At 51.5% G+C, this 27,094-nt stretch overlaps 1 protein-coding gene across 2 annotated transcripts; it reads left to right on the top strand.

Annotated features, from left to right (window-relative positions):
• The first annotated feature begins 1,019 nt into the window (after positions 1–1,019).
• On the top strand, positions 1,020–27,094 carry GNG12 (G protein subunit gamma 12). 2 transcript variants are annotated; one of them, XM_054834223.1, is made up of 5 exons: positions 1,020–1,091; positions 9,220–9,277; positions 9,854–9,953; positions 24,502–24,618; positions 25,701–27,094. In XM_054834223.1, the coding sequence occupies exons 4-5, from the start codon at positions 24,523–24,525 to the stop codon at positions 25,824–25,826; spliced, it is 222 nt and encodes a 73-aa protein (XP_054690198.1). In that variant the 5' UTR covers positions 1,020–1,091; positions 9,220–9,277; positions 9,854–9,953; positions 24,502–24,522; the 3' UTR covers positions 25,827–27,094. The 2 variants fall into 2 exon arrangements, with proteins under 2 accessions (XP_054690198.1, XP_054690197.1); XM_054834222.1 differs by lacking the exon at positions 1,020–1,091 and adding an exon at positions 3,610–3,629.

The following is a 27,094-nucleotide window of genomic DNA, read 5'->3' as shown; positions in this document are numbered from 1 at the left end:
TCAAGAGCGAGACCAAACTTCATCTGATCTAACGAGCGCTCCTGCAGGCTCCCGGGCAGCAACCCGTATTTAAGTTTTAATCAACGCCCTCTGCCTCTGAAGACAAATGTATTCCCGAGCAATTCGCAGCATCAAAGCACCCAGCCCCGCAAGCAGAGGCACGTCGGACCCGTTGGGGCAGCAGACAAGTCTTTGCAGATGCCAGACCTGCTCCTCCCCCGGGGGCTGCAAACCCCTTGGGACACCCAGCTCGTCCCTGGGCGCGGGGGGCACAGGGACGCTCCGGCGTCCGGGATGCTCTGCCATCACACCGTGGGATCCGGGTCTGCTCCAGTCCCCGAGGAACACACCGCTCCTGTCGCAATCCCTTTGGGAACAGTGTCGTCGGGTCTGAATCCGGCTTTGGGAACAGGAGAGACCGGATTTGGTTGTGCAATTTCCTGTAGATGTGGGAGAGGCACTTTGCACATCACTCGCCTGCACGTCCCTACGGGTTTTGGTGGGCGATGAGGTTTGGGAATGGGCACCCGCGTTCTGTTCCTTGGGGCTGCGCACGCTCGGGCTCAGGAATAGAAAATGAAAGTTGGAAAAAAAAAAAAAGAATAAATTAAACCATCGAGAATATCTTTCTTAAGAGCGTTCACGTTCGCTGCACCGCTCCCCGAGCCTCGTTGGGGAAGATGTGACGGTTCACCTGCCGCTGGTGTAAATTCCCTGCTGCAACGTACTAGGCTTATGTCATCATGATGTCACACCAGCAAAAAAAAAAAAAAAACCAAACCCATTATACCTTTAAAAAAAAAAAAAAAAGGAGGAAAAAAGCTTTTTCGAACGAGAAAGCAGGTGACACACGGCATTTAGGGATGCCCCAGGCCCCGCCCACTTCCCATAGGCCCCGCCCACCTTCCCAAGGCCCCGCCCACTTCACATAGGCCCCGCCCACCTCCCCCAGGCCCCGCCCCGCCCCGCAGGGGCGGGGCGGGGCCTGGGGGAGGTGGGCGGGGCGAGCGCGGGCGGTGGGCGGGGCGAGCCCGCCCGCTCCGGTCGCCCGTGGAGACGGGCTGCGGGCGGAGGACGGGAGCGGCTGGGCGGTGAGTACCGGGCCGGGCCGGGGAAGGGGAACCGGACCGGGGGTTCCGCCGGTGGGTTGGAGTCTCTGTTGGCTAGGGGAGTGTTGCACGGACTCGGAGGGGTAGCCGGGAGGCGCCAAGCCGGCCTCGTTGGCCTGGTGGGGCCCCCTGGGTGGGCCGCGGGCGGTGCTGGGCCCGGCGGGGCGGGTTGGGCCCGCGCGGTTCCCTCGGGCAGATTTTAAGTTGGTTTGGACTTTTTTTAGGGTTTGTTTTTTTTTAACCCCCCCCCCCCACCCCCGTATCCTCCTTCAGCTCTCCCTCAGGGTGCTGCCCGGAGCCGCTTTGATGCGGTTCAACAAGTTGTGTGAGGCTCCAGAAAGGGATAAAATCTGCTCAATTATGTAAAAAGAAAAAAAAAAAAAAAAAAAGGCCTTTCTCTTGGAGACAAGGTCTGTACAGCAGCACCCGGCCTTCCCCTCTCTGTGTCCAGACCTTCTATATAGAGGCGATGGATGTGGAGGGCTGGGAGCACAAACTGCCCCAACCTTTGGATAAATTATTTAAACTTTATTTATCTGTTTTAATATTCCCACCCGTCGGGCGATGGGCTTTCCTCAGCCCCGCTGGGGTCGCGGCGCTCTGCTTGACGAAGTTTCCCATGGGATTAGTGTGGGAAGGAGTTTAATTAGTGGTGAGCGTCATTATTTGAAGAGGTTTCATGTCGATGCTGAGAAGATTACACACCCTGTTGCAGTAATAAGTTTACTTTAGCAGCTTTTAAATTGCAATATTCTACTCCAAGCCTAAAATTCTTTACTTTTTTGAGGGGAAAAAGAGTATCTGGAGTGTTTGGGAAGCCAGGCTGAATACTTAGGAAGCTGAACCTCGTTAGTTCTGACGGTCAGGAAACAATTTGATTAGTATGGCACATCGAATTGAATTCACAGTAATTTGTCAGGCTGTTAGCTGGCATTTCTATTGACTTAGAGCTAATAGCATCAGTGACAAGTCACTTGTTTGCATTTATCTTGGTTGTAAATTGGTTTAGAAATAAAAATCTGTGAGTAAACAGCGAGTACTGGAGAGCAGTAGCATTTTATGCTACTCCAGTAGCACTAAATGAGATTGAGGGATTAGTATGCAGTTAATGACTTCTCAATCCCGTATTTCATCCTTGCGTTGAGTGTATTGCAGTCATTTAGGATATCTTTAATCAAGCACTAAAGCGGCAGTAAACTCTGAAGGAGGACAATGGATGGGGCCTAGTGCTGCGGTCAAGCTTGCTTTCATAATCGCCCAGCGGACGGGACCACCTTCAGTTAAAAACGAAGCTCTCCTGCTCTTTGGAGAAGTTTGAGGGCTCCCAAGCAGCAGGCACCGCCGGTCAGAACCACTGCCGGCATCTCTGATCTCTTGCTGGCGTTAAATGCAAATATTGAGTTGTGCTGCAGGTTTCAATACTTCTTTTGTTTCAAATATATGTCTCTTTGGCTGTATAGTAACTTTTCTTACGAATGCTGAAAGTTCTTAATTTCTTAGGCACTGTTCCTCAAAAGACTCGGTATATTTGAGCCAAATTCACGAGAAGTTCTCTGTGAGATCTGGGATGCAGACAGTAGCATGGTGATGGCTCCACAATCCCTTTGAGTGTTGCTGAAACGTTGAGTCCGTTGTGGAAGATGCTAAACACAACAGCTCTGCGGGGTGGGAATGTCCTTCCTTCCCGGGCACAGCTTCCCACACCCCGATGCATCTTTCTTGATCAGGCTCTGTTGCAAAAGCAAATTCAAATTATTGCAGAAGTTTGTGGTACAGCCCCATAAATCCTCACCCTCAGCCCTTTCGCTTTGCTCCCCCTGCACCAGAGCGGAGATTACCGCAGGAGCTGGCTTCACGGGGATAGAGAGAAGTACTTTCGAAATACTTTCGAGCAGCGTATAGTTAGCATGGGAAACACCACCACAACCTTGGCCGAGCTATGGAGCAGTATTCCCGGGAGGATTGTATTGCCGCAAATCCGTCTGCGCTTCCAAAGGCTGGAGGAGTGGGTAGGGCTTGCAGGTCTCGTGTTCTAGCACAGACGTGCACTTGTGCAGAGGTAAGAGTTGGTAGTGAAACTTTCATTAGCTTTAATGGAAGCAGAAAGTCAAGTTCCCCAGATCTTGAAGGTAGTTGTGGACTTGCTGTTTCTTGGGAAACTGAAGCTGCAGATGTTTGATGACTCTCGGGATTTGTTCCACATTAATCACTGCTGGAATTGTGCAGCTCTTTTCTGAATTTTGCAATATTACACAACTAGACCTCATTTTTCTGAACCTGAATGTTCATCCTGCATTCAGCACTGTGGTCTCTTCTGAAATCGCATCTTTTCTGCTCTCAGCAATAACCTGTAGAGGAATGTAGAAGGGAGGGAGAAGAGAAAATACCAATGACATGAGCAAAAAGTTTTCACTCTTACTTTGCAAGGATTAGTGAGAAGCAGCAGAAAGAGCAGAGGTAGTGACAAAAGTCCGCACGGGGACTGAGTTACGGCAGGATTCCCTGTGGGGTTTTTCGGAGGTACGTAGAAGTGGGGAGGCGGGGGGGAGCAGCGGGGGTACGTCCATTCCCTGGAGAGGTGTGCAGCTCGGGGGATCCGGCATTCCCGTGTGCCAGACATAGCGCTCCTTAGTGCCGAGCAGCTCAGCCCTCTTCCAGCTGCATGTCCGTGGGGAGGAGGAGGTCCTTAAAACTGAGACCTGGGGTACGGTGTACCCCGTGTCCGCAAGCTCCAGGGCTCCTGGGGGCTCCCCCAGGCAGCGTAGCCTGCCAGCGTGGATGTGGGCAGTTCGTAGCTTTGAGATGTTCAGGAACACCATTGAGTGTGTATTTTTAGTTGTGTTCCTTTGAATATTTGGTAAAACAGGCAATGTGTTTATATTCAGCTTCCTGTATCTGTATCAGCGTCTTGGCATGTGATGGAGTTACAGAGCAAAAAAAAAGAAAAAAAAGAAAACAAAGTGTGTTGTAAGGATTATTTGTACTGCGGCAGCTAACGACTGCAGGATGTGAGCTCTGGGATGCCGCAGGTCCCGAGCCCCCGCGCGAGGGTGGTACCCCGTGTTGGCTCCCGTGGGGTCATCTCCTTGTTTAAACAGCTCAACTTGAAGCAGGAACCAGGCTTGCTATTCCATTTGTTTACACCATTTTTCTTCCCGTCCCTTCTCCTGTGTCTTTACACACCTGCCGTACAGGGACAGGGTGGTTTTCGGCACGTTTTGGACGTATGTGTGACCTGGGGCTTCCTGCTTCCCTCTGCTGTGCCTCTGCTCCCACACGCAGCATCTGCTCAGGGCCCTGGCTCGCTGTGTGAGAACAGTCCTTCGACCCCGGCTGTCCCGAGCGTTTGGAGGTGGCAGAGCCGATCTTTGCCCTGGTGGGAAGGGGCACAGCCCGGTTCCCCGGCCCAGGCTGTGCTGGAGGCTGCACAGGCCAGTGCCGGTGCTGCTCTGTTGAATCATCCCTTCGCTGTTTGTAACCTCTCCTTGTGCAGAGGCAGTTGGAGCACACGGGGCAGATTTTGCCTGATCTTGCTCTCTAAATGATAGTTATCTTTGTGCAATGATCGTTATCTTTGTGCGAAAGCTCCCCCAGCTGATACTCGGAATAACTTCTTTCCCTTGCTGGGGCAAGAACCGGGCAATTCAAAAGCCACTGCCAAATGCACGCGGGAGCAGGGTGTCTGTGGTGTTTGTAGGTGTAGGATTAACCATGGGGAACAGAAAAAGTTTTCTGGTGCTTTAAGCTGAGGAGAGAAAAAAAAACCCCACTTCCTTCCCAGTTTGATAAGATGATGCTGTGGGACCCAGCGCTGCCCTCCAGCCTCCTCCGGCTGTGCCAGGCTGCTGTGCTGGGGAGGCGTAAGGAGAGGTGCGGGATGTTCCCGTGAGGGACCGGTGGATATCATTAGAAAGGGAAAACGTGGGCTGAGAACCAGGGAAAACCGTCACGGCTATGAAAGCTGGCGCTGCAGAGCAGGAACCGCCACGGCCGTGGTTGGGAAGCTCCGCGAGCGGAGACTTGGTGGTGACGGAGGGGTGTAAAGGTGGCCCTGCGGGGGAGAGGGCTTATTCAGCAGAAACAGGCGTCCTAGTTGTTTATAAGTTTAAGTTTTATTTTAAAATTGGTTGTAATGTAGGAAGTCTCTCTCCAGAAAGGCCTTTCCTGAGCGCTCTATCCCTAATTGGGTTTGTTTAGATTTCTGTCCTCTGGTGTTAGGTCTTTGGGCTCAGCAACTGGTGCAGTCTGCAGTTCTGAGATACGTGATGTATCTGTGTATACCTTTTCAGTGAATGAAAGAAAAAAAGGTTCTTTGCCATGTCATTAATCATCTCGATGAATAGCCAGAGTATTTCCAGAAGAAATTTCCTTTCTGCTTTTAAAAATAAAACCAAGCAGATACCAAAGGTATTTGTGCTGCCATATCACAGCGAAATGCAAGAAATTCTGTCCCAGGGCGGTTCGTTATAGTTTGCGTTAGAAAAACAAAGTTCTCGTGAAGGATCCTGTGCCGTAGCATGGTGCAGCTTTCCATGTGTTTTCAAAAATCTTCTGCTGATGATCTTCCTCTCTCTTGTTGATCCCAGTCTTCAGTTGTCCTTACTGAACACCACCAGCACAGCTGGCAAGAAGTTATCCTCTCTGGAAAGCTACGCTGTTGTAGGAAATACTCGAAGTGAATGTAAACCAGCATGAAATATGAATTTGCAGTCATGTAGCGGTTCTGCAGAAGCCCAGGAGGCTTTTGTTTCTGAATCAAAATCATTCCGAACGCATCTCCAACTTCATTCGCCAGGAAAAGGGTCCGTCTGTGCTGCGGAGGAAGAAGTTTAGCAAGTGCAGCAAGTCTCAGAAATGAGTGATTAAATGGAAAGAGCTCATTATTTTTATTAATGAAAAGCCATAATCTTTCAGCCAAGCTCTTGTTTTCCTGCAGCATCTTGCTGTTGTAAGGCAGGGTACAAAAGGTGTTGTGTTCTCCTGTTGCTTGTTTTCGCAGCCGTCTGGAGTGTGTGTTAAACTACCAGGATCGCTGCCCTAAAAATGTAAAAGTTGGTGCTGTTATAAGTCAAATACTCCATTTTGTCAGTTGTTCCTGTGAATAAGATTGAGCAGATCCCCAAATACATTTTCAACTGTGTTTTTAGATTCAAGCCAGAAAAAAAAAAAAAAAGGCCAGCTTTTGGGTCTAAGCTTGGAGCTGGGATGAGTAGAAAGTGTCGCCAACAGTTTTGGGAGACGGACCACCTTCTTCCCAGCCGAATCTGGTTTGTGTTACTGTAAAACTTGCAAGGGATCCGTCCTGCAAAGCAGGGATGCTCCAGCTGGAGCTGGCTGCCGGGGCCGTGGCACGGGAGGACCCAGCCTTGGGCTGCTGCCCTTGGCCGCAGGGTCTGGGACCCATCTGGCAGTGCTATTTCCTCGTCTCTCCCACGTGCCCTTCCCTGATTTATTCCTTCCCAAGGATGACTTGACCCCCGAAGGCTTACGCTCCAGCTACGCAGCATGTCTTTAGGAGGGTTTCGGAGGGAGTGTGTTACGCCAGGCTCAAACTATGCTACTAATGTTGGGTTTGTGGGGTTTTATGACTAATTTGATAGGAGCTTTGATTAGGCAGGAATATCAAGTCTTTATGGCTCTAGGGTGGAAAGTGGCCCCTGTGAGCCGTATTTATTTTTTAGATGCATTTCAAGATTGTTTTGTCTATGTGTTCTGATCTCCATCAGGAAGCAAAAGTCAATAGATTAACATTTTTCTTAGTTTTCTTTGACAGTTTTCAGGGTGTGTGGCTGGAGTGAGAACTTGCGCAGATAAGCAAAGCAGAAGCTTTTCCGTTGAAACTTGTATTTTGCGCAGCACAGCTGTCACACATATGTAAAAGAGGGTTACGCGTTGCATTTATTTTTTGTTTCCTTGCTGTATGTGAAAAGCACGGGCTTCGCACTGGGACAACACGGCCTGGCTGCGACAGTGCGGTCTCTTTTGGAATGCAATTTATCTTCCTACTCCATACAATGATTTTAACAGAAGCTATTAAAAATTTGATGCCATTTCCGACACGGGAAGTGGTGTGTGATTTCTCAAGGGGACGCTGCCCGTGCTGCCAGCCCACGGCAGCAGCACCTCCCTGCCTTGTTAAGGCCCATCCCTTGGGAACTTCCCGTGCTGTTTTTCCCCCGTGTTTTCTGGGAATGGGGGAGCTGAATTGCTCTGGCTCCTTCCACGCCATCGTTGCTGCAGCCCAGCCCCTCTGCCAAAGCCTCTGTGCTGCCGGGTGCCGGCCAAAAGGCCACCCACCCCCACCCCTACCCTCTCCCCACCGGTGGCCATTGCCATCGCTTCGCCCCTCTGCGTCGCTCTGGGTTTAGTGTGCCGAGAATCGGCTCTGCATTTCACGCATACCGGGGCTGGTAAAGCTCGTAGCTAATTGCGTTATTCGGCCGGTTACTGAACGGCGCCGGGGCTCTGCGCCAGAGCTCCGCTGGCCGTTTGGCAAATGACGGTTGTTTTTCTTCCAAAAAGTGTCAGTGGTGATCCTGGATCCTGCCGTGCCCTGGTGTATGAGTTATCTGTGCCCCAGCTGCTTCGCCAGCTCAGTAAATGCCCAGTGCGTATAATCCGTGTTTTGCACCGTATTTGACAGCGGGTGTCTCTACAGGGATACAAAAGTATATAAACATGCATTATAAATGACAGGAAAGGTTAACGCAGCAATTACCAGTCCACGTTAGATTATTAGTTGGTGGTTTAGAACTTTACATGTGTATTTGCACACCCATGTGTGTATTGCACTGAACGTGCACGTCCTTAGACTTCATGCAGCAGCAAAGCAATGCAAATAAAGACCACTTTACTTGTAAATAAAGTCCCCCCTCTAGCTATCACGGAAGGCATGTCACCTCGTGCTTTTTATCACCTTCTCTTTTCCCCGTGGCGTCAAGGCAGCCAGCTTGGTTTGTGTTTGTATGATAGATCGATGTTTTTAAACGCTGGTTTCTGTTCTTAGCGATGCTGAGTTTTACATATCAGGCGCCCGATTCTACTATCATTCATGACCAAAACTCTTAGAAAATTGCTGCCCTCATTGAATTCTCATTGCTGCGTAGTTTTAGTTTAAAACTAGCATTTTATACTGTGAAAATTTAAGAAGGTTGTTAAATATAGCATGCTCCAGATTTGCCAGTCTTGCCACAGTGAACAGTGTCTGGCGCAGGAACTTGTATGTTTTAGGATTGATCAAATTCCAGGATTTTTTTCTGGGTGTGTAAAGGCCTCCGTAGGAACCGTGGGCTCTTGGATTTGTTTCTCCTGTGGTTTAGGCACAGCTGGTAGGATCTGTCAGTGGAGGCTTACATCTCAGAGGAGTCTACAGGAAGCAAAGTAATACATGTGCTTAACACCGGCTACGCTGGCACTTAATGTCAACCTGCTCAGGGTTTTACCCCGAGTAGTTTAACTTGTTTTAAAGCCAGCAGCTTTTCTAACAGCTGTCTCTCAACCTCATCTGCCGTAGGTCTGGGTGGGACCTGTGCCCAGGGGGCATGGGCTTCAGGAGGAGCCTAGCAGTGGTGAGGAGGCGGTGCAAAAATTCAAGTTTTTGCAGCCTTCATAGAATCCCAGACTGGTTTGGGTGGGAAAGGACCTCACAGCCCATCCAGTCCCACCCCTGCCATGGGCAGGGACACCCTCCACTAGCCCAGGTTGCCCAAAGCCCCATCCAACCTGGCCTTGAACCCTGCCAGGGAGCCAGGGGCAGCCACAGCTTCTCTGGGCAACCTGTGCCAGGGCCTCAGCACCCTCACAGGGAAGGATTTCTGCCTCACATCCCATCTCAATCTGCCCTCTTTCAGTCTAAAACCATTCCCCCTTGTCCTGTCACTACAGCTTGCTACTTGATGCACGTTTGGGAGGTGGCCAGAGGGAAGTGACCGTATCCTTGGGAAGGGAAATAGAGGAGCTGGCCCCAAGAAAGGTTTGAGGTAGATTTTTCAGTGATGCCAATCTCAAAATACTGTAGTCTTTGTGACTGGAATTAAACCACAAGTGCTAACCCCTCTTTGGCTTTCTTGCACTATGAAGTACTTACAATTTTTATTTTACTCTGTTTCAGGATCATTACACCGATAAAATCAAAGCAAGCCGGACAGGTAGCAAGACTGCCTATGTAGGTGAGTTTCCAGTACATGCTTGTTCCTTTCCTTCATGCAAAATATAAAGCAGCATGACAAGTCCCAAGCCCCCCTGATTTAATTTTATTCTGGAGTAAAACAAATACAAAATACTTGGCAAGCTTTATGGAGGAGAGGCCGCAAGGACGGTGCTGGCTCAGTGGCAGGCGCCGGCGGCTGCCCTCTCTCTAAGGCATTACTAGCAGCGGTTGCTGATGCTCATTCACCTCCCGTTTAGATACCTGACCACCTTCCCATTGAATATTGGGGACAGAAATGCTGGTTTTGAATAGGCTGCTTCTCCCACGGAAATGAGGCTTTTCCTTGTTTACTACACCAGTTAGCAAAGCCTTCGTAATTTCTGTATTTGCTGTGTTACCTGTATATTGTTTGACCATCTCAGAATTCAAATTCTCCCTGTATTTGCCCCTTCGTTAAAATAGTTACTTCAACAAATTCATGTAGCCAAGGAGCTTGTGAAATACTTTGCACCCGGTTTGTGACTTCGAGCTGAGAGCCACAGAGCTCTTCACGGAGCGTCTCCCACCAACGTCCTCGCCTTTATCTCTTTTTCAGACTAAGGAATTTGCTGAAGGTCACATAACCTGAGGCCAAGCTGGATCTTGTGACTCCCAGTCTGGTGCTTTAATCACGGACCGCTCCTGCTTTACATGCTGTAAGATGAACTGATTTTGATACAACCAGAAGTTTCTTCGCAAATGTCTCTTTGTAGTTTGTGTATGTCTTTTCTGGTGTGAGTTAGTGGGGTGAAACAGGTACCTTGCGTGGAGAAACTGCACCACAGTTAGTTAGGGAGCACAGGTTGTCTTTACTAATGACTTTGGGCCAGTGTCTTTAAAATAATACTGCTCAGATGTTTTTCAAAGTGACCTTGATCTAGAAGTTGGTTTTCATGGCTTTCATTTGTACTAAAGATATGAAAAGTTAAATCAGAAAAAAATGAAGAGGAAAATAAAAGCGGGTTTTTCCACTACTCATTTCCCAACAAGTAAATCGGGTTTGACAGAATTGTGTATGGAGGCTGACTTTGAAAATCAAACGTAGCTGTAGCCTAGTTTTGATCAGCAGGATGGGACTGGGATAACATGTGAAATGGAGGTTATGAAGGAAGACATCCTTAATTAAGACCCAGAACACTAAATCCAATTGAAGGTCTTGGGAATTGTCTGTTTTCTTTCATTTCGTTCTATTTGGGATTTTCATACATTTTAGAAAGACTAATTAAGACACCAGCAGTGTTGTTTATAACTTAAAAAAAAATCTCAACTGTAAAATCTCTAAATATTTTCAACTGTAAAGTCTCTGAAGAAGCGAACATCACAAATTGGTGTTCTGTGCTTCGAGGAGCTTTTATTCTCCACGTGCACTGATGGGCCGCTCGCCTCTGGGGAAAGTGTGTAAATCTGCGCGCCCAGACTTCCCCTCACTAACCTACCCCCAATTACTGCACCTCCTCTGAGAGCCGTGGATGGAAGGAAAGTTTGTCGTCGCTTTATCTTTTCTGCTGTAAAAGTGGTTTTGAAAGCTGCTAATGCACACTGTAATCTGAACAAGAGGCAAACAGTTTGAACAGAGCTGAGGCGCGCCAGTTTTCCAGCTTGCTTTTATACCTCTGGCACGTAAAACCCGGTCTCTGTATTTGCTTCAAGCTCGCGTCCCGTCTCAGATCTGTACTTGTGCAGACTATATAAAAGACCAAGTGACCTTGGACAAAGCAGAAGCTTCTGTGCCCAACAAAACACAAGGTAGGTCTTCTGAGGCACCTGAGTTTCGCCAGTCCCTTCAGCCGTGATGCTGTGCAGGGTGTGCATCCCAAAGCACCCACGTCCTTCAGGAAGAACGCTGCGTGCAAGTAGTGCAGCTGCCAGATGTTTCAGCTTTTCTGTGGGCATGGTAATAGTGTGATCCTTGGATACGCAAAGGAGTTGGTTTTGTTTGGGGAGGATCTTGTTTTCTTTTACCAAACCCAAACTTCTTCTAGTGTGTATAAAATATTGTGCCGTGATTATAAATCTTGCCTGATACCTATTTAAAAAGCAAGCCCTCCTCGCCTGCCAGGAACCAGCTAGCCATCACTGTCGCTGCTGCTACTAACAGTTTGGTTCGTGGTAGTTGTGGAAGCAGGAGGAGAAACCTTCCCCTGGCTGCTGGTGCCCGGCAGTGGCAGCTAGTGCAGGCACTGCAGCCGGCAGCCACAGCCTCGCTGCTGAAAACCATCCAGGCCTCGGCTGGGGCTGTGTGGAGGGCGGGCGAGGGAGCGGGGGGCTGCGAGCAGCCCCCCATGGTACCCCCAGAGCCAGCAGGGAGGTTGTGGGCATTCACGGTCGCTGTTTTCCCTGGGATGTTTGCATCGCGGGTACTGCGTTCGGTACTGCAAAGTGCACGAGTGTCTCCGAGTCCTCCTCTTCCCAGTAAGCTCTGGTGTATCGCACAACCTCGTCTCTCCTTTTGTCGGGTGTGGTATAAGTATCATAAAGAGAGAAATGACCAGAAAGCATCCCAATCTCCATTTCATTTTACTACTTAATTCTGTTTTCTTGCTGAGGGCCGGGCTCTGATGTTTTCCTGCTAACCATGTTTCATTTTCCATTCTGTTTAGTAGCAAAGAAAGGAAAAGATTTCGGCCGCGGCATTCCCCTCTGCCGGGCATTTCCACTGGGTGTCAGCACGGCCCCGCGCTGGGGCTGGGGCGGCAGGAGCACTGCCAGCCACCGCCGGCTTTCCCTTTGGCTGCACCCATCGCTGGGAAAACTAGGTCGGCTGCATAACCAGAGCAAGGTGCTGGCTGAGGTGCAGCTTTGCAATGATGGGATCACCCTGCGCAGGCACGAGAGGTGGGTGAGCTGGGAAGGGGCTGTTTTGCTGGAGGTACTGTTTCCTTCTCCGAGCAGAGCAACCAGTTGGAGCAGGAGCATCGAACATGCCCTCCTCGTTCCATTGCTCTCTAATTAGGGTTACATCTGGGACAGTGCGTCCCCGTTTCTGGAAGATCAGCGTGGATAACTTTTGTAGTATTTACTTTGAAGGTGTGGATGTGATAAAGAGCACTCCTGGAGAGCTGCTGTGGGCGGATGCACGCAGGAATTGGTGTGCGCCGGGCTGTGTCCAGCCTGTGACAGGTCGGGGCTGCTCACTCTGCGCTTCCTCCACACCCACCCTGCCACTCTTTTTCCACACTTGACACACATCCTGGCTTCCCAAGTCCTTTATAAAATCCTTGGGCCTGCTGCCTGTCCTGCCAACCTGCACCTCCTTCAAGCCCCTCGACTCTGTATGGCCAATGTTGGGTGAGAAGAAGCACCCCCCGAGGGGAATTTGGGGTTCAGGTGGGCAGAGGCATCCCCTGCATGCGCCTTTCTCCCACCTGCTGCTGCCACCATCAGGGACCCTGTGCCTCTGCCCCGCTCCCTGCGGGTCACCTCGCAGGGACTGGGCAGCAGCAAAAAGCCTGTGTGCAGTCCTGCTGCATGGCAGAGAAGATGGAGCTGGGGAAGGGGCCTGGGGATCCCCCGCTGCCCCATGCAGGAGGGCAGGAGCGGCCGGAGCCCTACGCTGGGATGCTCGACCTCAGCACAGGAAAGAGTCAGCATGGTCCCGCAGCCAGCTGTAGGAGCTGGCATCGCCTTCGCCGGGCGGCTGTGGAAAGGCGCCGCTGCCTGCTGGGACGTGCAGGATCTGGGGAGGCGCATGTCAGTGCTCGCTGGGACTCTGAACGCTCCGCAGCAAATGCCGTTCCCTTCCAGGCCTGCTCCAGTGCAAAGAGGCGAGAGGTTTGGCTGAAGGTAGTGCTAGGTGCTTTGAGACTCCTCTGGCAGATTCTTCCCTCAGGGATCTAAGCATTAAAAAATCAAGGCCATGAGATATCGCTGTGACAGAGACTTTTTCATGCTTGTGTGCAACCATGTTTCTGTGCGCTGACATACCTGGTTATGCTATGATGCACCCTCAGAATAGAGTTGTTTTTTTCTGCACCCAGTTATGGCCTTTAAAGCCAGCGTCAGGCCTCTTGGCTTGGACTCGGAGAGTTTTTAGATTTTGCAAGTCGTAACAAACCTGCTCCCGAGCAGCCACGTCTGCCCTGTAGGAAAACCAACAACCAGCGTTCAAGTCCCAACCAGCCTCCAGCCTTCACGCTCCCACACAAGCGCCTGGGAAAGGGGCACGTGCAGAAGCACTCGCAGCACCCGGAGAACCCATGGAAACCTTACACCGAAGCACCCCACACCCTGCTGCTGCACGTAGTAGTAGTGGTGCACGTAGTAGTAGTGGTGCACGTAGTAGTAGTGGTGCACGTAGTCCAGAGTCAGCCCAGGTGCTGAAGAGGGGCTCTGGCATTGCCCCCTCCTTACACTGCCCCTCCAGGGGCCATCATGGCTCTTCTCCACTCTGCGTGCACCGACCCCGACCGTAGCTGCCGGCGCCTCTCCATGCTGCTTGCAGCCCCTCTTCCTCTCGCTCCTCCCAGCCTGTGCACGGTGTCCCGCTTACCCAGGCTGGGGGTGAAGGGGGGCTTGCCTCCTGTGGTGCCTGTTCCCCCTGAAGCAGACCACTGCTGCGCTGCGTGGTGCAGGTGGCTCCTCTGAAGCCGGATAAGCACTGAGGTGGGAGAGGAGGTGCTGCTCACCATCAGGAGAGGGACAGAGTCTTTGCATGGGGGCAGAGGGCCCGTAAAGCGCTGCCTGATCGAGGGGTCACCCCGCCGAGGAGCGGGCAATGAGCCCCGGGTGGCGGCTTGCTGTGCTGTCCCTGCTGTGCCCCGGGCAATGGCACGGCTCAGCCTCCGGAGGAGCGAGGAGCTTTATAGAGCAAAAGCAACCATAAAAATGCCACCTCTCTGCCCAACAAATCTACTCTGTATTTTCAGAAGTAAAATTGCTGACTTCAGAGAGTGAGCTCCTGGCGCTTTATTCCTTCTAGCTCTAGAGAGTGTAAGTAGGTAAGAGGAGACGGCTGGATTTGGGTGTTGATGGTGTGTTATTACTGAAGCGTTTGCGGAGTCCCGTCTGAAGGCAGCGGGGGTGAAAGGGTGCCAGGGAGGGTGGTGTTGGTAAGGAAGGTCACCGTAAAATGGTTTCGCAGGCAGCGCTGGGAAGTAGCAGGCAGTCTCTTACTGGTGGTGATACGCAAAATGGATCCAACGTAAAACTGTTTCAGCAAAGACTGGGGAGGTTGCAGGACAGTTTCACTTGTAAACCTGCAGCATTTGTTGTGGAATCACTGAAACCATAACCATGAGTTCCTGCGGTGCCATGTTATGGTTGGGTTTTGGGGCAGAAATGCTGCCCAAATGCCGCTCAGCACCGCCGAGCAGCTCCTCCAGATGCGCGTGCTTCCCCCAGCAGTATTTGTGCCCGGCGTTATAGTTGGTACCCAGCTCGGTGCAGGGCAGCACATGCAGAGCGTGGGCTGGATGCAGCCCAGCTTTGAACTAGTCAGGCGGCTTGTTTATTTCTTTTTTTCCCTATTACTGTGTTTTTAAGGAAAGCAAAATAATTTCCATGGCGGTGTTTGTTTCTGGTTTTTCTAGCAGGCTGATGCGGGCAGCGGCATCCGAACATTTCCAAGCTGGAGGAGCTCCCAGCAGTGATGGCTCCCTGGGGGCACCCGAGCAAAGGCTGGTGCTGCTGCAGGGCTGTTTGGGGGGGTGCTGTGCAACACCCCTGGTGAGGGGGGGATCCCCTCTGCATGCGGCAGGGGGACGGGGGGGTCGTGGGGAAGGCTGGCATCCCTCTCTGGTTTTGGAGCTGCTCGTGTCTTCCTTTGCCCGCTGTTTCCATGCTGAATTTGAAGCCTGCCATGCCCGTATCACCCACAGCGTGGCTTCTATGGCTTGAAAGAGGAGACGCCCTAGAAACTTGCGTTTGCAGGTTAGCTGTAACTTTAGAGTCGCGCCAACCCCCAGCTGCGGGCTGTCGTCCAGGAAATCCAGAGGCTGAGGGTGCGATGAGGCCGCGCACATCTCGTACGCTTTTAGCTGCCGTAGTGGTTAGTGTTGTCGTTCTGTGTTTTGTTCAATCCGCTCTATTGATCTACAGGTTTGAGTTATTCAACTTAAAAGCTGTTATACTTCAAAAGAAATAGTAACGAGATACCCTTTTGAACCTTTATTCCGCTGGTAGCTGGGGTTCGGAGCCGCAGCGTAAGCTGACTTTATATAACTGGGGCGAACAGGGAACTGCTTGTGAGGCAGAGCTGCGATTCCCGGGTGTACTTCAGCAGTGGTGATTTAATTACATTTCACTCAGCAGGTGGTTCGTAAGTCCTGGATCTAAAAGAGTAAAAATAAGATAGATTGGTGTTTAATTATCCCGGTTGGAGCTCCAGTTCAATGCCCAGCCACGTACCTGCTGCAGCTGCTGTTCTGAGCGCCTGCTGCATTGTAACCTCATTACCTAAAGCCTGCAGAAATAAACAGGGCAAGACCTTGAAAAATAGGGGTTTTTCTAGGGAAGAGGGGCAGCTCCACCTGTTTGCAAGTATTTCTGTTGTTATTTGTAAGAAGGAAAAAAACCAACACAGGTATATGGCCTCTATGAAGTGCACTGGAAGTTTCATGGGTTTTTGTCTTTGGTGAGCGTCCTCCTCTTTCAAACAAACCTAAGTCCTCAGTTTTCTGTGGAAGAAGGTGTTTTCCCCAAAGGATGAGCTAAGCGTTCCCACTGGCAAATTTGCTCCATTTGTTCGTTGACTCTGCTGTTAATTACAGAGCTGTAGCCCAGTGTGTGCTCCGCAGGCAGCTTTGCTCCCTCCCGTTGTTACTAGTACCTGCCCTTCACTTCTGACAGCTCTCGGATGGAGCAGGGGTAGGGATGAACAGTGAGACAGGGCAAGAGGTGACAACAGGTAGTGTGTTCCGTGGCAGGGTATCAGTCCTCTCTGCGGGAAACCAAGGGGTCCCGGTGGGCTTCATGGCTGCTGCGATGGAAACTCTTCTTCCAGGTGTGTGTCTCACCGCACCTTTCTGCTCCTCTAGTCTCCTTGTAGTGAGAAGGGGAAAATCAAAGCTGCACAGTGTGCTCAGGACTGAAAACAAAGAAGACATCACGCCGGCTTGCACGAGCATCGCAATGCCGCAGCCGTGGCCTGGCAGCCGGGGGGGACCGAGGCGCAGGGTTGTGGGGTGCTGTAGCTGCAGAAGGCAGGCAAACCTGCGAGCCCCTCGCTAGCCGACACGAAGCACGAAAGCTTGCTTGTTTTATTAGACCAGCTGGTCCAGCTGGAAAAAACATACCCCATCTGTTTTCAAATGTAGCTGTTCATGTTTTCAGAGCACTTTCTGCAGGAAGCCTTTGCCTTGGGCACGACGGCCAGAGAAGGCTCTTGGTGGGGCTGATTATTTTGTCTCTTTTTAGGCTGTGAGTCAGAGACAAGTGAGAGTTGCAGCCGTGCCCGCAGCTGCTCCGGGACTAGGGAATCTGCCATCGTCAGCCCCAGGTCTGGCGAGCCCTCGGTCAGCGTTGTCACTTAACGGGGGACCGAGGTTGTGGCTCACCGCGTGTTCCTACAGCCGCGGGCGCAGGGGATGCCCGGCTCACCTCCTGCCTAGAACAGCACGAGATCACACCAGCCGGGTTTTGTCTTAGGTGGTGAACTGAAAAACTTGGTGGAACGTTGGTTTTGGTCTGTTTAACAGAGAGTGAATTGTTGTGACTGTGAGTGCTGGGGGACACGAGACATCCCGCTGCAAAAAGTGATGGGGTGAGTTCGGCTTTCGGGGCGTCTTTGCTTTCAGTTGAGGGCTGCCCATTGAGCGTGAAGGCTTGTTTCCCAGAAATTGGAGCGGTGCTCTCCCTGATTGAGTGGTCTTTTCTTTAGAGAGTGACTTAATTCTCCTGGGAGACATCCTTGGAGTCATCCCTGTCCCAGAAAGCCCTGTCCCAGGCTCTGAGGGCACGAAATCCCATGTTCTGCAAAACTGCGCATGCCGCTGATATAAATCTGCAGAGTTTTATGCAGTTTGTTGCTGTTGTCTGAAATGAAGTGTACCCTACGAGAAGTCCTGCGGCTCGAGATGGCCGCAGCAGCTTCAGTTCATAGGGTAGGTTGCCAGGAACTCGGAGGGAAAACAGTATTATTGGGTGATGACCTAGTTGTTTGTAAATCTCTCTGTAGAAGAGATTTAGTAATCTTGGGAGGACTATTAAAGTAAGGCTGCTTGTGTTTGTTTGAAGATGAGGAAACACAGCAATTTAATTTTCAAATGTTATGGTTTGAGTTTGTTGGGTTTTTTTAAACATCTAATTTATTAACAAAGCTAACCAGCTGGGAAAATAAGCACTGAAACTTTCCTACTGAGGTAATTCCTGTAGGATGAGAAGGAACTCGAGAGAAACTCAAACCTCTCCGGTGGCAAAAGGGGTTTTGGGGCTGTGGCTTGGGGGTGGGGAAGGGAAGGCTGGGCAAACTCAGCCTAGGCTTGTCCCAGCAAAATGAGAGGAGAACGGTTTATCTTTTAATTTTGCAGTAATTGTTTTCTAACCTTACGTCTTAAGAAAAAACAAAAAAGTACTAAAATTAGAGGGATCAGCAAATGTTGAACTAACTTACTTCTCGGAGACACATGCATTACTTTATAAAGATAAATTGCTTTGGGTTAGTTTTTTTTCACTCCGTAATTTTTCAATAGAGTATGTGAAAATTGCGGGGCCTGGAATGGGAGTTTGGGCTCGGTTTGTAGTGAATCCATGCTTCTTTTGTATCCGTGTGAAACAACTCCTTGTTATTCCAGCAATGGTTGTTTTAAAGCACTCTCAGTCAGTTTGCATCGCACCAGCAGAGCTCATTATCAAATTCAGCCGCTGCATTTATCAGCTCTAGCAGCGCGTGTTGGAGGTTCTTGGTTGGAAGTCTCATTTTTCACCAACGTGTGAGCCTGTCGGGTATGGGGAAGCTTTTTGCAGCTGTGTCCATCTTCTGTGGGTCCTCCTGGGCAATACCTGCGCTGCAGCGAGGCTGTTGGGTTCCGCGCGCCCGTTGCCTGTTTCACGAGTCAGTCGGGCACCTTGGCCCCAGGGTCCTGCGGAGGTTGTGGCCAGATGCCCTCCGACGCTGGCGATGAGGAGGCAGGGAGAGCGGGGTGAACGCAGTGCTCCGGTCCTGTGGTTTTGTTCTGATCAAAACCAAAAAAGGTAGGGTCTGCTGATTTCTCACTGTGTTCTTTGCAGGGTAAATTTCCCAAAGTAGCCAGTAGTCTCATATCTATTATCTTTTCTTAAGAGTTCTACCTACACATGAGAAATCCCTTTTAAATTTCTCTTTTTTCGTTTCAGTTCCATGTGGCTGTTTCGTACTTGCACGTCTCCCCTTAGTGTCTGTGGACGCTCTCCATCAGGAGTAGGGTCCTTTTCCTCTGCAGCTGATGGTGCCGGAGGACTCCTTATAGGAATTACAGTCCCATTGCAAGAACATCCTCCAGACACGGCATCAGCACCTCTCCTTGGGCCCGGGGAAGGGTTGCTGATGTTCTCAGCGAGCTGTGCCTTGCTTTGGGCACCTAGGCATGGCGCCGCCGACCCGGGAGCACGGTCTGCAACCCTGTGTTGGGTGCCAGGGTGGGAGTCGCAGCAGCGAGCAGCCCTGGGGGCTGTGCTGGGGGGCAGGGGGAGGCACCGTCTGCAAGGATGATCCCATTACCATTTACAAATGAGTTAAGCCTCATTTACACATTGAGCAGAAGTCCCATTTGGACTCTGCAGCTTAAGTTAGCGCCAGGATTAGGCAAGGAAACCCAGGTCCAGCAAAGCCCCTCGTCTGGTAGTTCCCCACTGCAATCAATTGCTTTCAGTGGGAAGGAGTCACAAAATTTGGACGCAAATGTGTTGATGGCTTTGAGCAGAACAGGGCCCGGGTGCTATTTTTGTGTGTTGGAAGGGGCAGCAGCAGCCGTCCCCCTGCCCGCTTCTCATGGCACGCCAGCAAAGGCAGGAAGCATTGAACAAAAACCACAGAATCTGTGTCCTTTTAAACTTCCTTTCTAGGAACTCTATCTTGCAGTTAGCTTTGCAGTAATTAAATTCCTCAAATTGTCAGGTTAAATGCCCCAAAAGTCTACTGACAGAAGATTCCTGTTATGTTTCTAAAGGCTGTTTTAAATGAGCAGACGGTGCTGTGGAGTGCAGCCTGCTCACGTTATCCGTTGGATCTGAGGCTGCAGCCCTTTGGGCAGTCCCTGCTGCCAAGATGTGCAGGTCTCCTGGCCCCTTTTGTCTGGCGACAGCATCGCAAAATCATGGAGCAGGTTTACCGGCACAGCTTACGCGTGTCCCGGCTCGGGTGCTGCCGTCGAGAGTCGCAGCAGCTCCAGCTTGGTCCTTCATGCTGCCTCTGGTGAGCGGCTGGTAGAGGTCGGGGTTCCCTGCAGGCAGCGCCGGAGGAGATGGGGGCTCCCCTGCAGCCATCGTGTCCCCCGTTCTGTGGCACCAAGCCCTGGATGTGGCCCCCTGACCTTGCCAAAGCATGGCCCGCTCTTTGGGATGTGAGGTGATTCTCCTGATTTTATACAAATCTGCTTTAGTGTTTGTGGTGAAGCCCCCAGTGCGTTCCTGCCTTGCCCGGCGTGGTGTAAGCCTCCCCAGCTTGTTGAGTTGGCCGTCACTGGCTTGAACTGGAAAATATCTTCTCGTCTGTGTCACGGCACTGCAGGGCTTATGTCAGAGGTGGTTAATGCACCACAGCCTTTGCCTTGGATTCCAGAGAGTTTTCACTTTGTATTTTACAAAGAATATGACATGCATTCAACGTACACCTCCCATCATCGCTTACAATGAGAAACATGCTCCAAGTAGCTTGCCCTTTCCCAGCAATAAAGCAAACTGTCTGACTATTAAACCTTTACGAACAGATTTACAACTATTTCCAGACAAATGTGTTTATGCTGTGTCAGTCAGCACTCCTCCTCTTGAGTAATTTGCAGATTGAATCACTAAATGTGCCATCAAAATGCTTTTTAATATTTGGGTGCTACAAATATTAGTAATTCAGGACGCGTACGCTGTGTACTTGCTGTGGGATGTTACAGCTCCGTGATTAGCAATAACTCGACTGTAATGTGGTGGATCTGGGTTAGTAACTGAGAGTTTGTGTCGTGATGTCGATACAGGGAGTATTTCAGACACCCGTGCATCTCTAACTTTCCTCCTCGCAGCCAAAGCATGCAAAGACTTCACACCTCCCTAGAGCAAGCACCGCTCCCAGAGCTCCATAACTGTGGCCGTGCCCAGTAAGTAGCCGGCAGCGCTGGGGGATGGCAGCCCTGCTCCAGCAAAACCATAGAATCCCAGACTGCTTTGGGTTGGAAGGGACCTCAGAGATTATCTAGTTCCACCCCCCTGCCATGGGCAGGGACTCCTTCCACCAGCACCCATCCCTGGGCGCGGGGTCCATGGGCTCGCTCACGCCTGGTGCTCCCGGCGCTGCCCGGCCCTGCACGGTCACGGCTGTGTGTCAGCTGCCCTGCGCTGAGCCATGGTTTGGCTTTGTGCCCTCCTGCATTGTCCTGCATGGATTAAATGAGGGCTGGAAGAGGCTTGCAGGGCTGGAGGATGAGCTGCTTTCGTGCAGACAGTCCTGGCTCGTTTCCTTCGTGCCGCTCTGAACGCAGCACTGTGGAGCAGCGGGGCGGTGGGTGCCGAGTGAGGATGAGCGCCTGTGTCTTCGGTTAACGCAGTGCCATAGAGGGAAGGCTGCTTCGCAGAGGGAAAATCCTGTTGGCTTTTTTAAATTTTGCATTAATTACCTTCCGTGGGTGGTAAGCAGTGAACCACGTGCAACTCGCTCCGTAGGTGACCTCGCTGGAGCACAGCGGGAAATTTGGGGGCGATGAGGGGCTTGTGGGGCACTGGGGCAGCAGATGACTGCACAGACCCAGGCTCGGGTTACTGACCCAGCTATCGCCGAGGTGAAGCAACCACAGTTTACAAGCTGCCCTGCACAGTCGGGTGAGTCAGCCGGCGGCGTGTGCTGCCAGCCCGGCTTCTCCAGCCTCCATGTCACGGCCGTCTGCTCTGCTCAAATTTCCTCAACTTTGCTACAGCTTTACTCGTAGTAGCTGCATACAGAAACCCCGGATGGAAATATTTAGAGGAGTGGAAGGTAGATGCTTCAGATGCAGCCTGTCCCTGAAATGGCCGGTGCCTCGCCTGCTGCAGGGCGCTTGCTGGGAGCTGTGATCTCTGAACTGGCCCACATTTCTAAAATTACTGCAGACCTTCCGTGATTTGCCCTGAAATAGGTCATTTGGAGTATATACAGCATTTAAACTAGTTCTGGGTTTCGTGCTTATCTCCTGCTCCCGGATGCAAAGAGTCAGGGGGAAAGTAGGCCTGTGAGCTGCGCAGGGCTGTTACACGGCCAGATTCATGCAGGGGGAGAGATTCATCGGTATGTTCTTAATACTGGTTCCAGGAAACAAATTTTTGATGATACCTAACATCAATTGTGAATGTCCCTCTCACTTGTGCGTGAGCAGGAGGTGTTACCTGCTGCTTGGCAATTACTCTGCCTAAAGCCCTTGCGAGGAAGGTCCCCTGCGTCCCGTTCCCCAGCGATGGCAGCATCCCCCATGCTGCTCTCGCTGCAGCTCGGCCGCCGGCATTCGCTCTGCTCCGCAGTGCCGTGCACCACGTGCAGCCTCGTCCTGCTCTCGCTGCGCTTCGCAATTACCGGGGTGGATGTAGCTGGGAAAACCAGCGGGCTGCTTGGTTTGTGATTTGCTGCTGGGATCTTAGAAGAGCAGCAGAAGTCAGCCGTGAGCTGTAAAGCGTGGAAAAACCAGTTAGCGTGCTGCTTGCGATACTGCTCACCAGATCACAGGGCTGCAGAGAAAGCTGAGCGCGCTCGGTGCTGCGGGAGCGTGGCTCGGTGCATCACTCCCAAGGGAAAAACACTGAGGATGCCGTGCGGGGGGGTGCTTGCTGCTGGCTGTGCGTGGTTCCAGGCCAGCAGAAAGCACCCGCAGGTGCCTGGGCTGCTGTGGGAGGAGAGCTGGGGCGGGGGGGGGTGCGGTAGTGTTTTTTGTGGGCATCCCGCATCTGCCACGGGTGCGCTCCACCGGTGAGGGCTGTATTGGCCTGACACGTGCCAGGGGTGAACTTCAAACCCGGGGGGTTGTGTCTGCAGAGGGAGAGAAAAATTTTAAAAATCTGGGCCCTGCTGAACAGCCTAGAAATGACAGCATGTGCCAGAACGGGGACTCGGTGCAAAATAACACTGTTCCCAGCTAGCTGGGCAGGCACGAGCGCCGGCTGGAAAAACAGCACTGCTACCCCGGCCCAGGCGTGAGAAACCTGAAGCCTACGAGGAAACGCTGTGTGCAGCGCTTGGAAAGGTCACATGCAGCTACACTGGATTCGAGTCCCTGTACTGCAATAAATGATTTAAGCACCGCACCGCGGAGCCAGTTATTCTCGTGGATCTGTGGAGAGCAGGCGGCAGGGTTTGTGCACCGTCCTGCTAGAGATTGCGTACAAGGATTGGCAGAGAAAGGACAGTTTCACAGGGCAGGACTGTCCTAAACCAGCTGCTCTTTGGACTCCTGGGTACCTGAATAATTTAGTGATAAGCTCTTTGCTGCTGCAGTGCCTGTAGGGATGTTCCTTTGAATGCGATGCTGCACGGTCCTGAGCCCTTCCCTGCTCCTGCTGCTCCGTGCACGAGTCGTTTCCTTCCAGCAGCAGCGGCTGGTGCTGACGTGCGGCCGCACAGGATGGGAAACAGCTGGGGATGCCGGGGGCACGCAGCAGGAAGGGTGCTGCTGGGAGACAGGACAGGGTGGCCTTTGGTGCGGCGCAGGCAAAGGGACAGCTCGTGGTGGTCCGATAAACCAGGGCAGGCTCAAGCATGCCATGTGCATTATGTCAGCTGAAGAGGCCGAGGTTTTCTGGGACCACCGTGAGATTAAGACCTCCACATCCCAAGCGGTGTAGGTGCCGGTGGAGCGCTGGCTTGCAGCATGCAACTGAGCGTACTTTTGTGGACGCGATGAAGGAACCTCGTTTAGGTCCGTTGCAGAGCACCTGCAATAAAGCTGCGCAGGGACAGCAGTGCCAGCACCGGCAAAACTGACCCTTAATTGTTTACTGATGCTGTGTGTGCTCTTGGACCTGGTCTGCAGTCAGAGCTGGCAGGTGGGCTGGCTTCCTTCTCTGGATGTGGTCGCACACGCGCCATCCTGGTTCACTCCTTGCTCTTTGGTGGGGTCGGGAGCACGCCTCCTTCCTTGGCCCGACTCGCAGGGAAGCGTGTGGCATCCTGGCACGGACTGGGCTCCCCTGTAAGCTGGTGGCACGCGTTGCCCTCCTGGCACTTGCGGGAGTCCTGCGGGTTGCTGCAAACGGGGGGTCAGGCTGCAAAGCTGTGCACGGATCGCTGCTGAACCGGCCGGCTGAGCCCCACGGAGAGCATCCTCCCTTCTTGCTGGACGCTGTCCAAAAGCCGGCCCCATGTCAGGATTGATGCTTTGCGTTCTTACCTGGAGAAGGAAGGTCCTGGAGCTGCTCAGTTTTTTCCTGCTACTCCTCTGTATATGGCCACATGGGAGCAGACAGCAGCTGGGAGCGCGCCTCTGAACTTTGCCTTCTTGTTTTCCTTTTCTTCTGACATGTTGTGAAGCTGCTGCGGGGCCGCTGCAGACCTGCAACGCAGCCTGGCCGGAGAGGGGCGAAGGAGGCAGGGAGGCCGGGCTGCGTGGCCGACGTGGCCGTGCCTCTGCCCGTCCTGCTCGCTGCAGCCGTAACCCGCCGTTGAAATCCTCCTCCGTCTGCGCGAGGCAGAGGAGGGGACGCTCCTCATCCCCAGTGCTCAGGCAGGCGGGCGGCAGCTCTGCTCCCTCCCGGCACCACCTGGGGCGACCGTCCCTTCCCACGCAGCAGGATCCGTCCCTCCGCAGCAGGCACAGAGACTGACCGTGCTGCAGCTGGCCCCTGTGCAAAGGGCAGGCGTGGGCGCACGGTGCGGTGCTGGAAAAGCAGAGTCGATAAACCCCTAATCACCCATTAACGCAGGGAAGAGTGAAGCAGTAAGGTGCACAAGAGCCCCATAGGGTTTTTCTGGAGAGCATCAGTTACTGAGCTGCTTCTCAGCTGACCATTCCTGTTGTGCAAAATAATAATAATAAAAAAAAAAAGCACTTTTTGCAGCGCGTCATGGTGACCTTTGTGTGTAAAAGCAGTTTAACGTGCTGTGCCGCCTTCTGTCTTTCAAAACAGAGCTTCACCGCTTCACTGAAAATGTCTGGCAAAACAGCTAGCACGACCAACAACATAGCCCAGGCCCGAAGGACTGTCCAGCAGTTGAGAATAGAAGCCTCAATAGAAAGAATAAAGGTGAGCACACATTCTTCTTCACGCCTCCTTTTTTCTTGTTGTCTCCTCCTTCCAGCAGTAGGACGGTAAGATGAGGGAGCCCGTGCGTGCCTGTGCGTGCCCACGGTGCAGTTTTTCCCCCCCTCTCAGAATGTGACATATTTCAGCCCAACAAATCTGAAAAAAACCTGTTTCCTGTGGCCACGTACCAGCAGTATCCTCGGGTAGCTCAGTGCTTTATGGACTTGTAGGAGAACCAGAGCAAAATATGAAGTGCACATCAGATGTGTGAAAGAGAAGGCAGGTAGGTGTTTCCAGTTTCAGGCGTATCGTGTGATTTTTGTTCCGTCCTTCGGCCGGCTGAAGGCTACGTCTGCAAGGAAGGCGAATGTGTAGGGACATTATAAAAAAAAAAAAGAGAAGGTAGCGGAAACTTGATTCCTTTTAACTTAAGACAGAAAAAAACCAAAACTTGTTTCCCACTAGCAGGGATAGGATATTGGCTACACTCGTAATTGCCTTCTCAGGTCTTGTCGGGCTCCTTGAGCTGCCCCCAGCCCCTTTGGAGGGCCAGCAGAGCAGACGTCCGGATTCACGGAGCGGCGGTGCCCTTCCCCAGGCTTCGGGGCTCAGGAGCGGGGCCGAGCAAGGTCCCTGCGCAGCGTTCCCCGAACAGCTACTCATCCGAGGATACTTCTGTTTACTGTCCCCAACTTTACAGATGAGAAGTTCCTCGTTACGAACCTACTGTGTTATTTTGAACCTCCGCCTGTTTATTTTTAGTCTTCTGTAGAAGCCGTGTAGGAGCCGAGCGGTACTTTTGCCTGGTGTCACGAACTAACCCCAAGTACCTCGCAGTACCGGGGTCCATCCTCTTCTCCCCGCTGCAGATGAAGCCGGAGCGAGCCCGTGGCAGCGTGTCTCTCACGGGAGACAGGGCCCCGGAGAGCGTGTTGATCTCCAAGCACCTCTCCCATCCCGCACAGGGACTTTGTACCCATCAGCACCTCTCAGCACGTTTCATCATGTTACCAGTTATGGGGAAATACCATTTTATGGGTCTTTTGTTGTTGTTTTTCTTTTTTTTCCTCTGTCTTCTGCAGGTGTCAAAAGCATCGGCAGACCTAATGCTCTACTGTGAAGAACACGCCAAGAAAGATCCGTTGCTAATGGGCATACCTGCTTCGGAGAACCCTTTCAAGGACAAGAAGACCTGCGTGTTGTTATAGGAGAGCGGCAGCTCCTCCGCAGCCCTCCAGGGCAGAGCCAGCCGCCGGCGGGCAGATAGGCAAACACTCTGTAAGGCACCAGCTGTAGTTACTGTATAAGAGCGGCCGTTCTTTTACCAAGCGTATAAACGATTTCTTAAGCTTTCTAAAGCATTTCTTCTCTTCCCTATCTTTATTAGGAAGTGAGGTTTCAAAGTGAATTAACTTCTTTTCTTGACCGAGGGAACGGGGTCTTGGCCAAGCCCGCGAGCGCTGTCCCTGCGGTGGGACGGGCAGGGCGAGCCGGGGGTCTTGTCCCCGCGGGAGCGGGTCCCAGCGTCCCTTTTCGAATTACACAAACAAGACCAAAGTTGCCTGAGCTTTGCTCAGAAACCTGTTTAAACGTCATTGGTGTTACTTTTTTTTAATTATGTATGCAAGGAGGGGGGGGTGTACCTGTGTGGATAGCGCGTGTTTATGCTCAGACAGATTTAAAGTGCATTATCTAGCAAAAGCTACCTTGAAAAATGATTGTAGCAACTGCTGGTGAACTCCAGGGAGCCGTGCCCGCGGCCTTCCTCGCGTTGCCTTCTCTTGGCAGGGGTTTTTAAGCGTAACAACTAAAGCGTCAAGAATCGGAGATCTGCAGATTTATTTTCCTGCTTTTTAAGAGGAGTTGAAAAAGCCGAATTTTCAGCTTTGATTCTGCTTCTCTGCGTTTTCTTCTCTAACTAAAAATCCGCGTTAGTATTAAAAAAAAGCCCTGTCAAAAGACTCAAAGGCTGCAAACCAGCACTGCCCTGGCTTCGTGCTGAGCCGGAGGCACGGTCCCGTCCCTCAGAGTCCCAGTTAGGTTTTGTGCAGGGAGTCAGAATTTGGCTCTTTTAAAAATTCATTTTTAAAGGGGAAAAATGCCAAATTATATCCAGATTGTGGTTATGCAGATACAATTGGAGGGCCTTTCCATCAAGTAAGTGATTTTATATATATACATAATAAATATTCTTTCTCTCTGTGTGTGTATATGTGTATATATATAAAAACTTTAATAGTATATTTATGCAAACCTTGCATATTAACAGAAAACTTTGAAGGGATTGAAAATAATACTGACTTCAGCTGCTTACAGGTGTCTTTCCCTGTAGCCAGTGGTTCGGAGGTTGAAGTTGCGATCTGCCATAACTCTGCATTTCTGTAATGACATTTACAGAATTTATTAACCACTTGTAACTTACTGTCTTACATTGCATATTTGTCATTTCTATATTAAATTATATACACACTATTGA

Source organism: Grus americana, chromosome 8, assembly GCF_028858705.1.
Source record: "Grus americana isolate bGruAme1 chromosome 8, bGruAme1.mat, whole genome shotgun sequence".
Taxonomy (NCBI): Eukaryota; Metazoa; Chordata; class Aves; order Gruiformes; family Gruidae; genus Grus; species Grus americana.
This window is presented reverse-complemented; position numbering and strand designations above follow the sequence as displayed.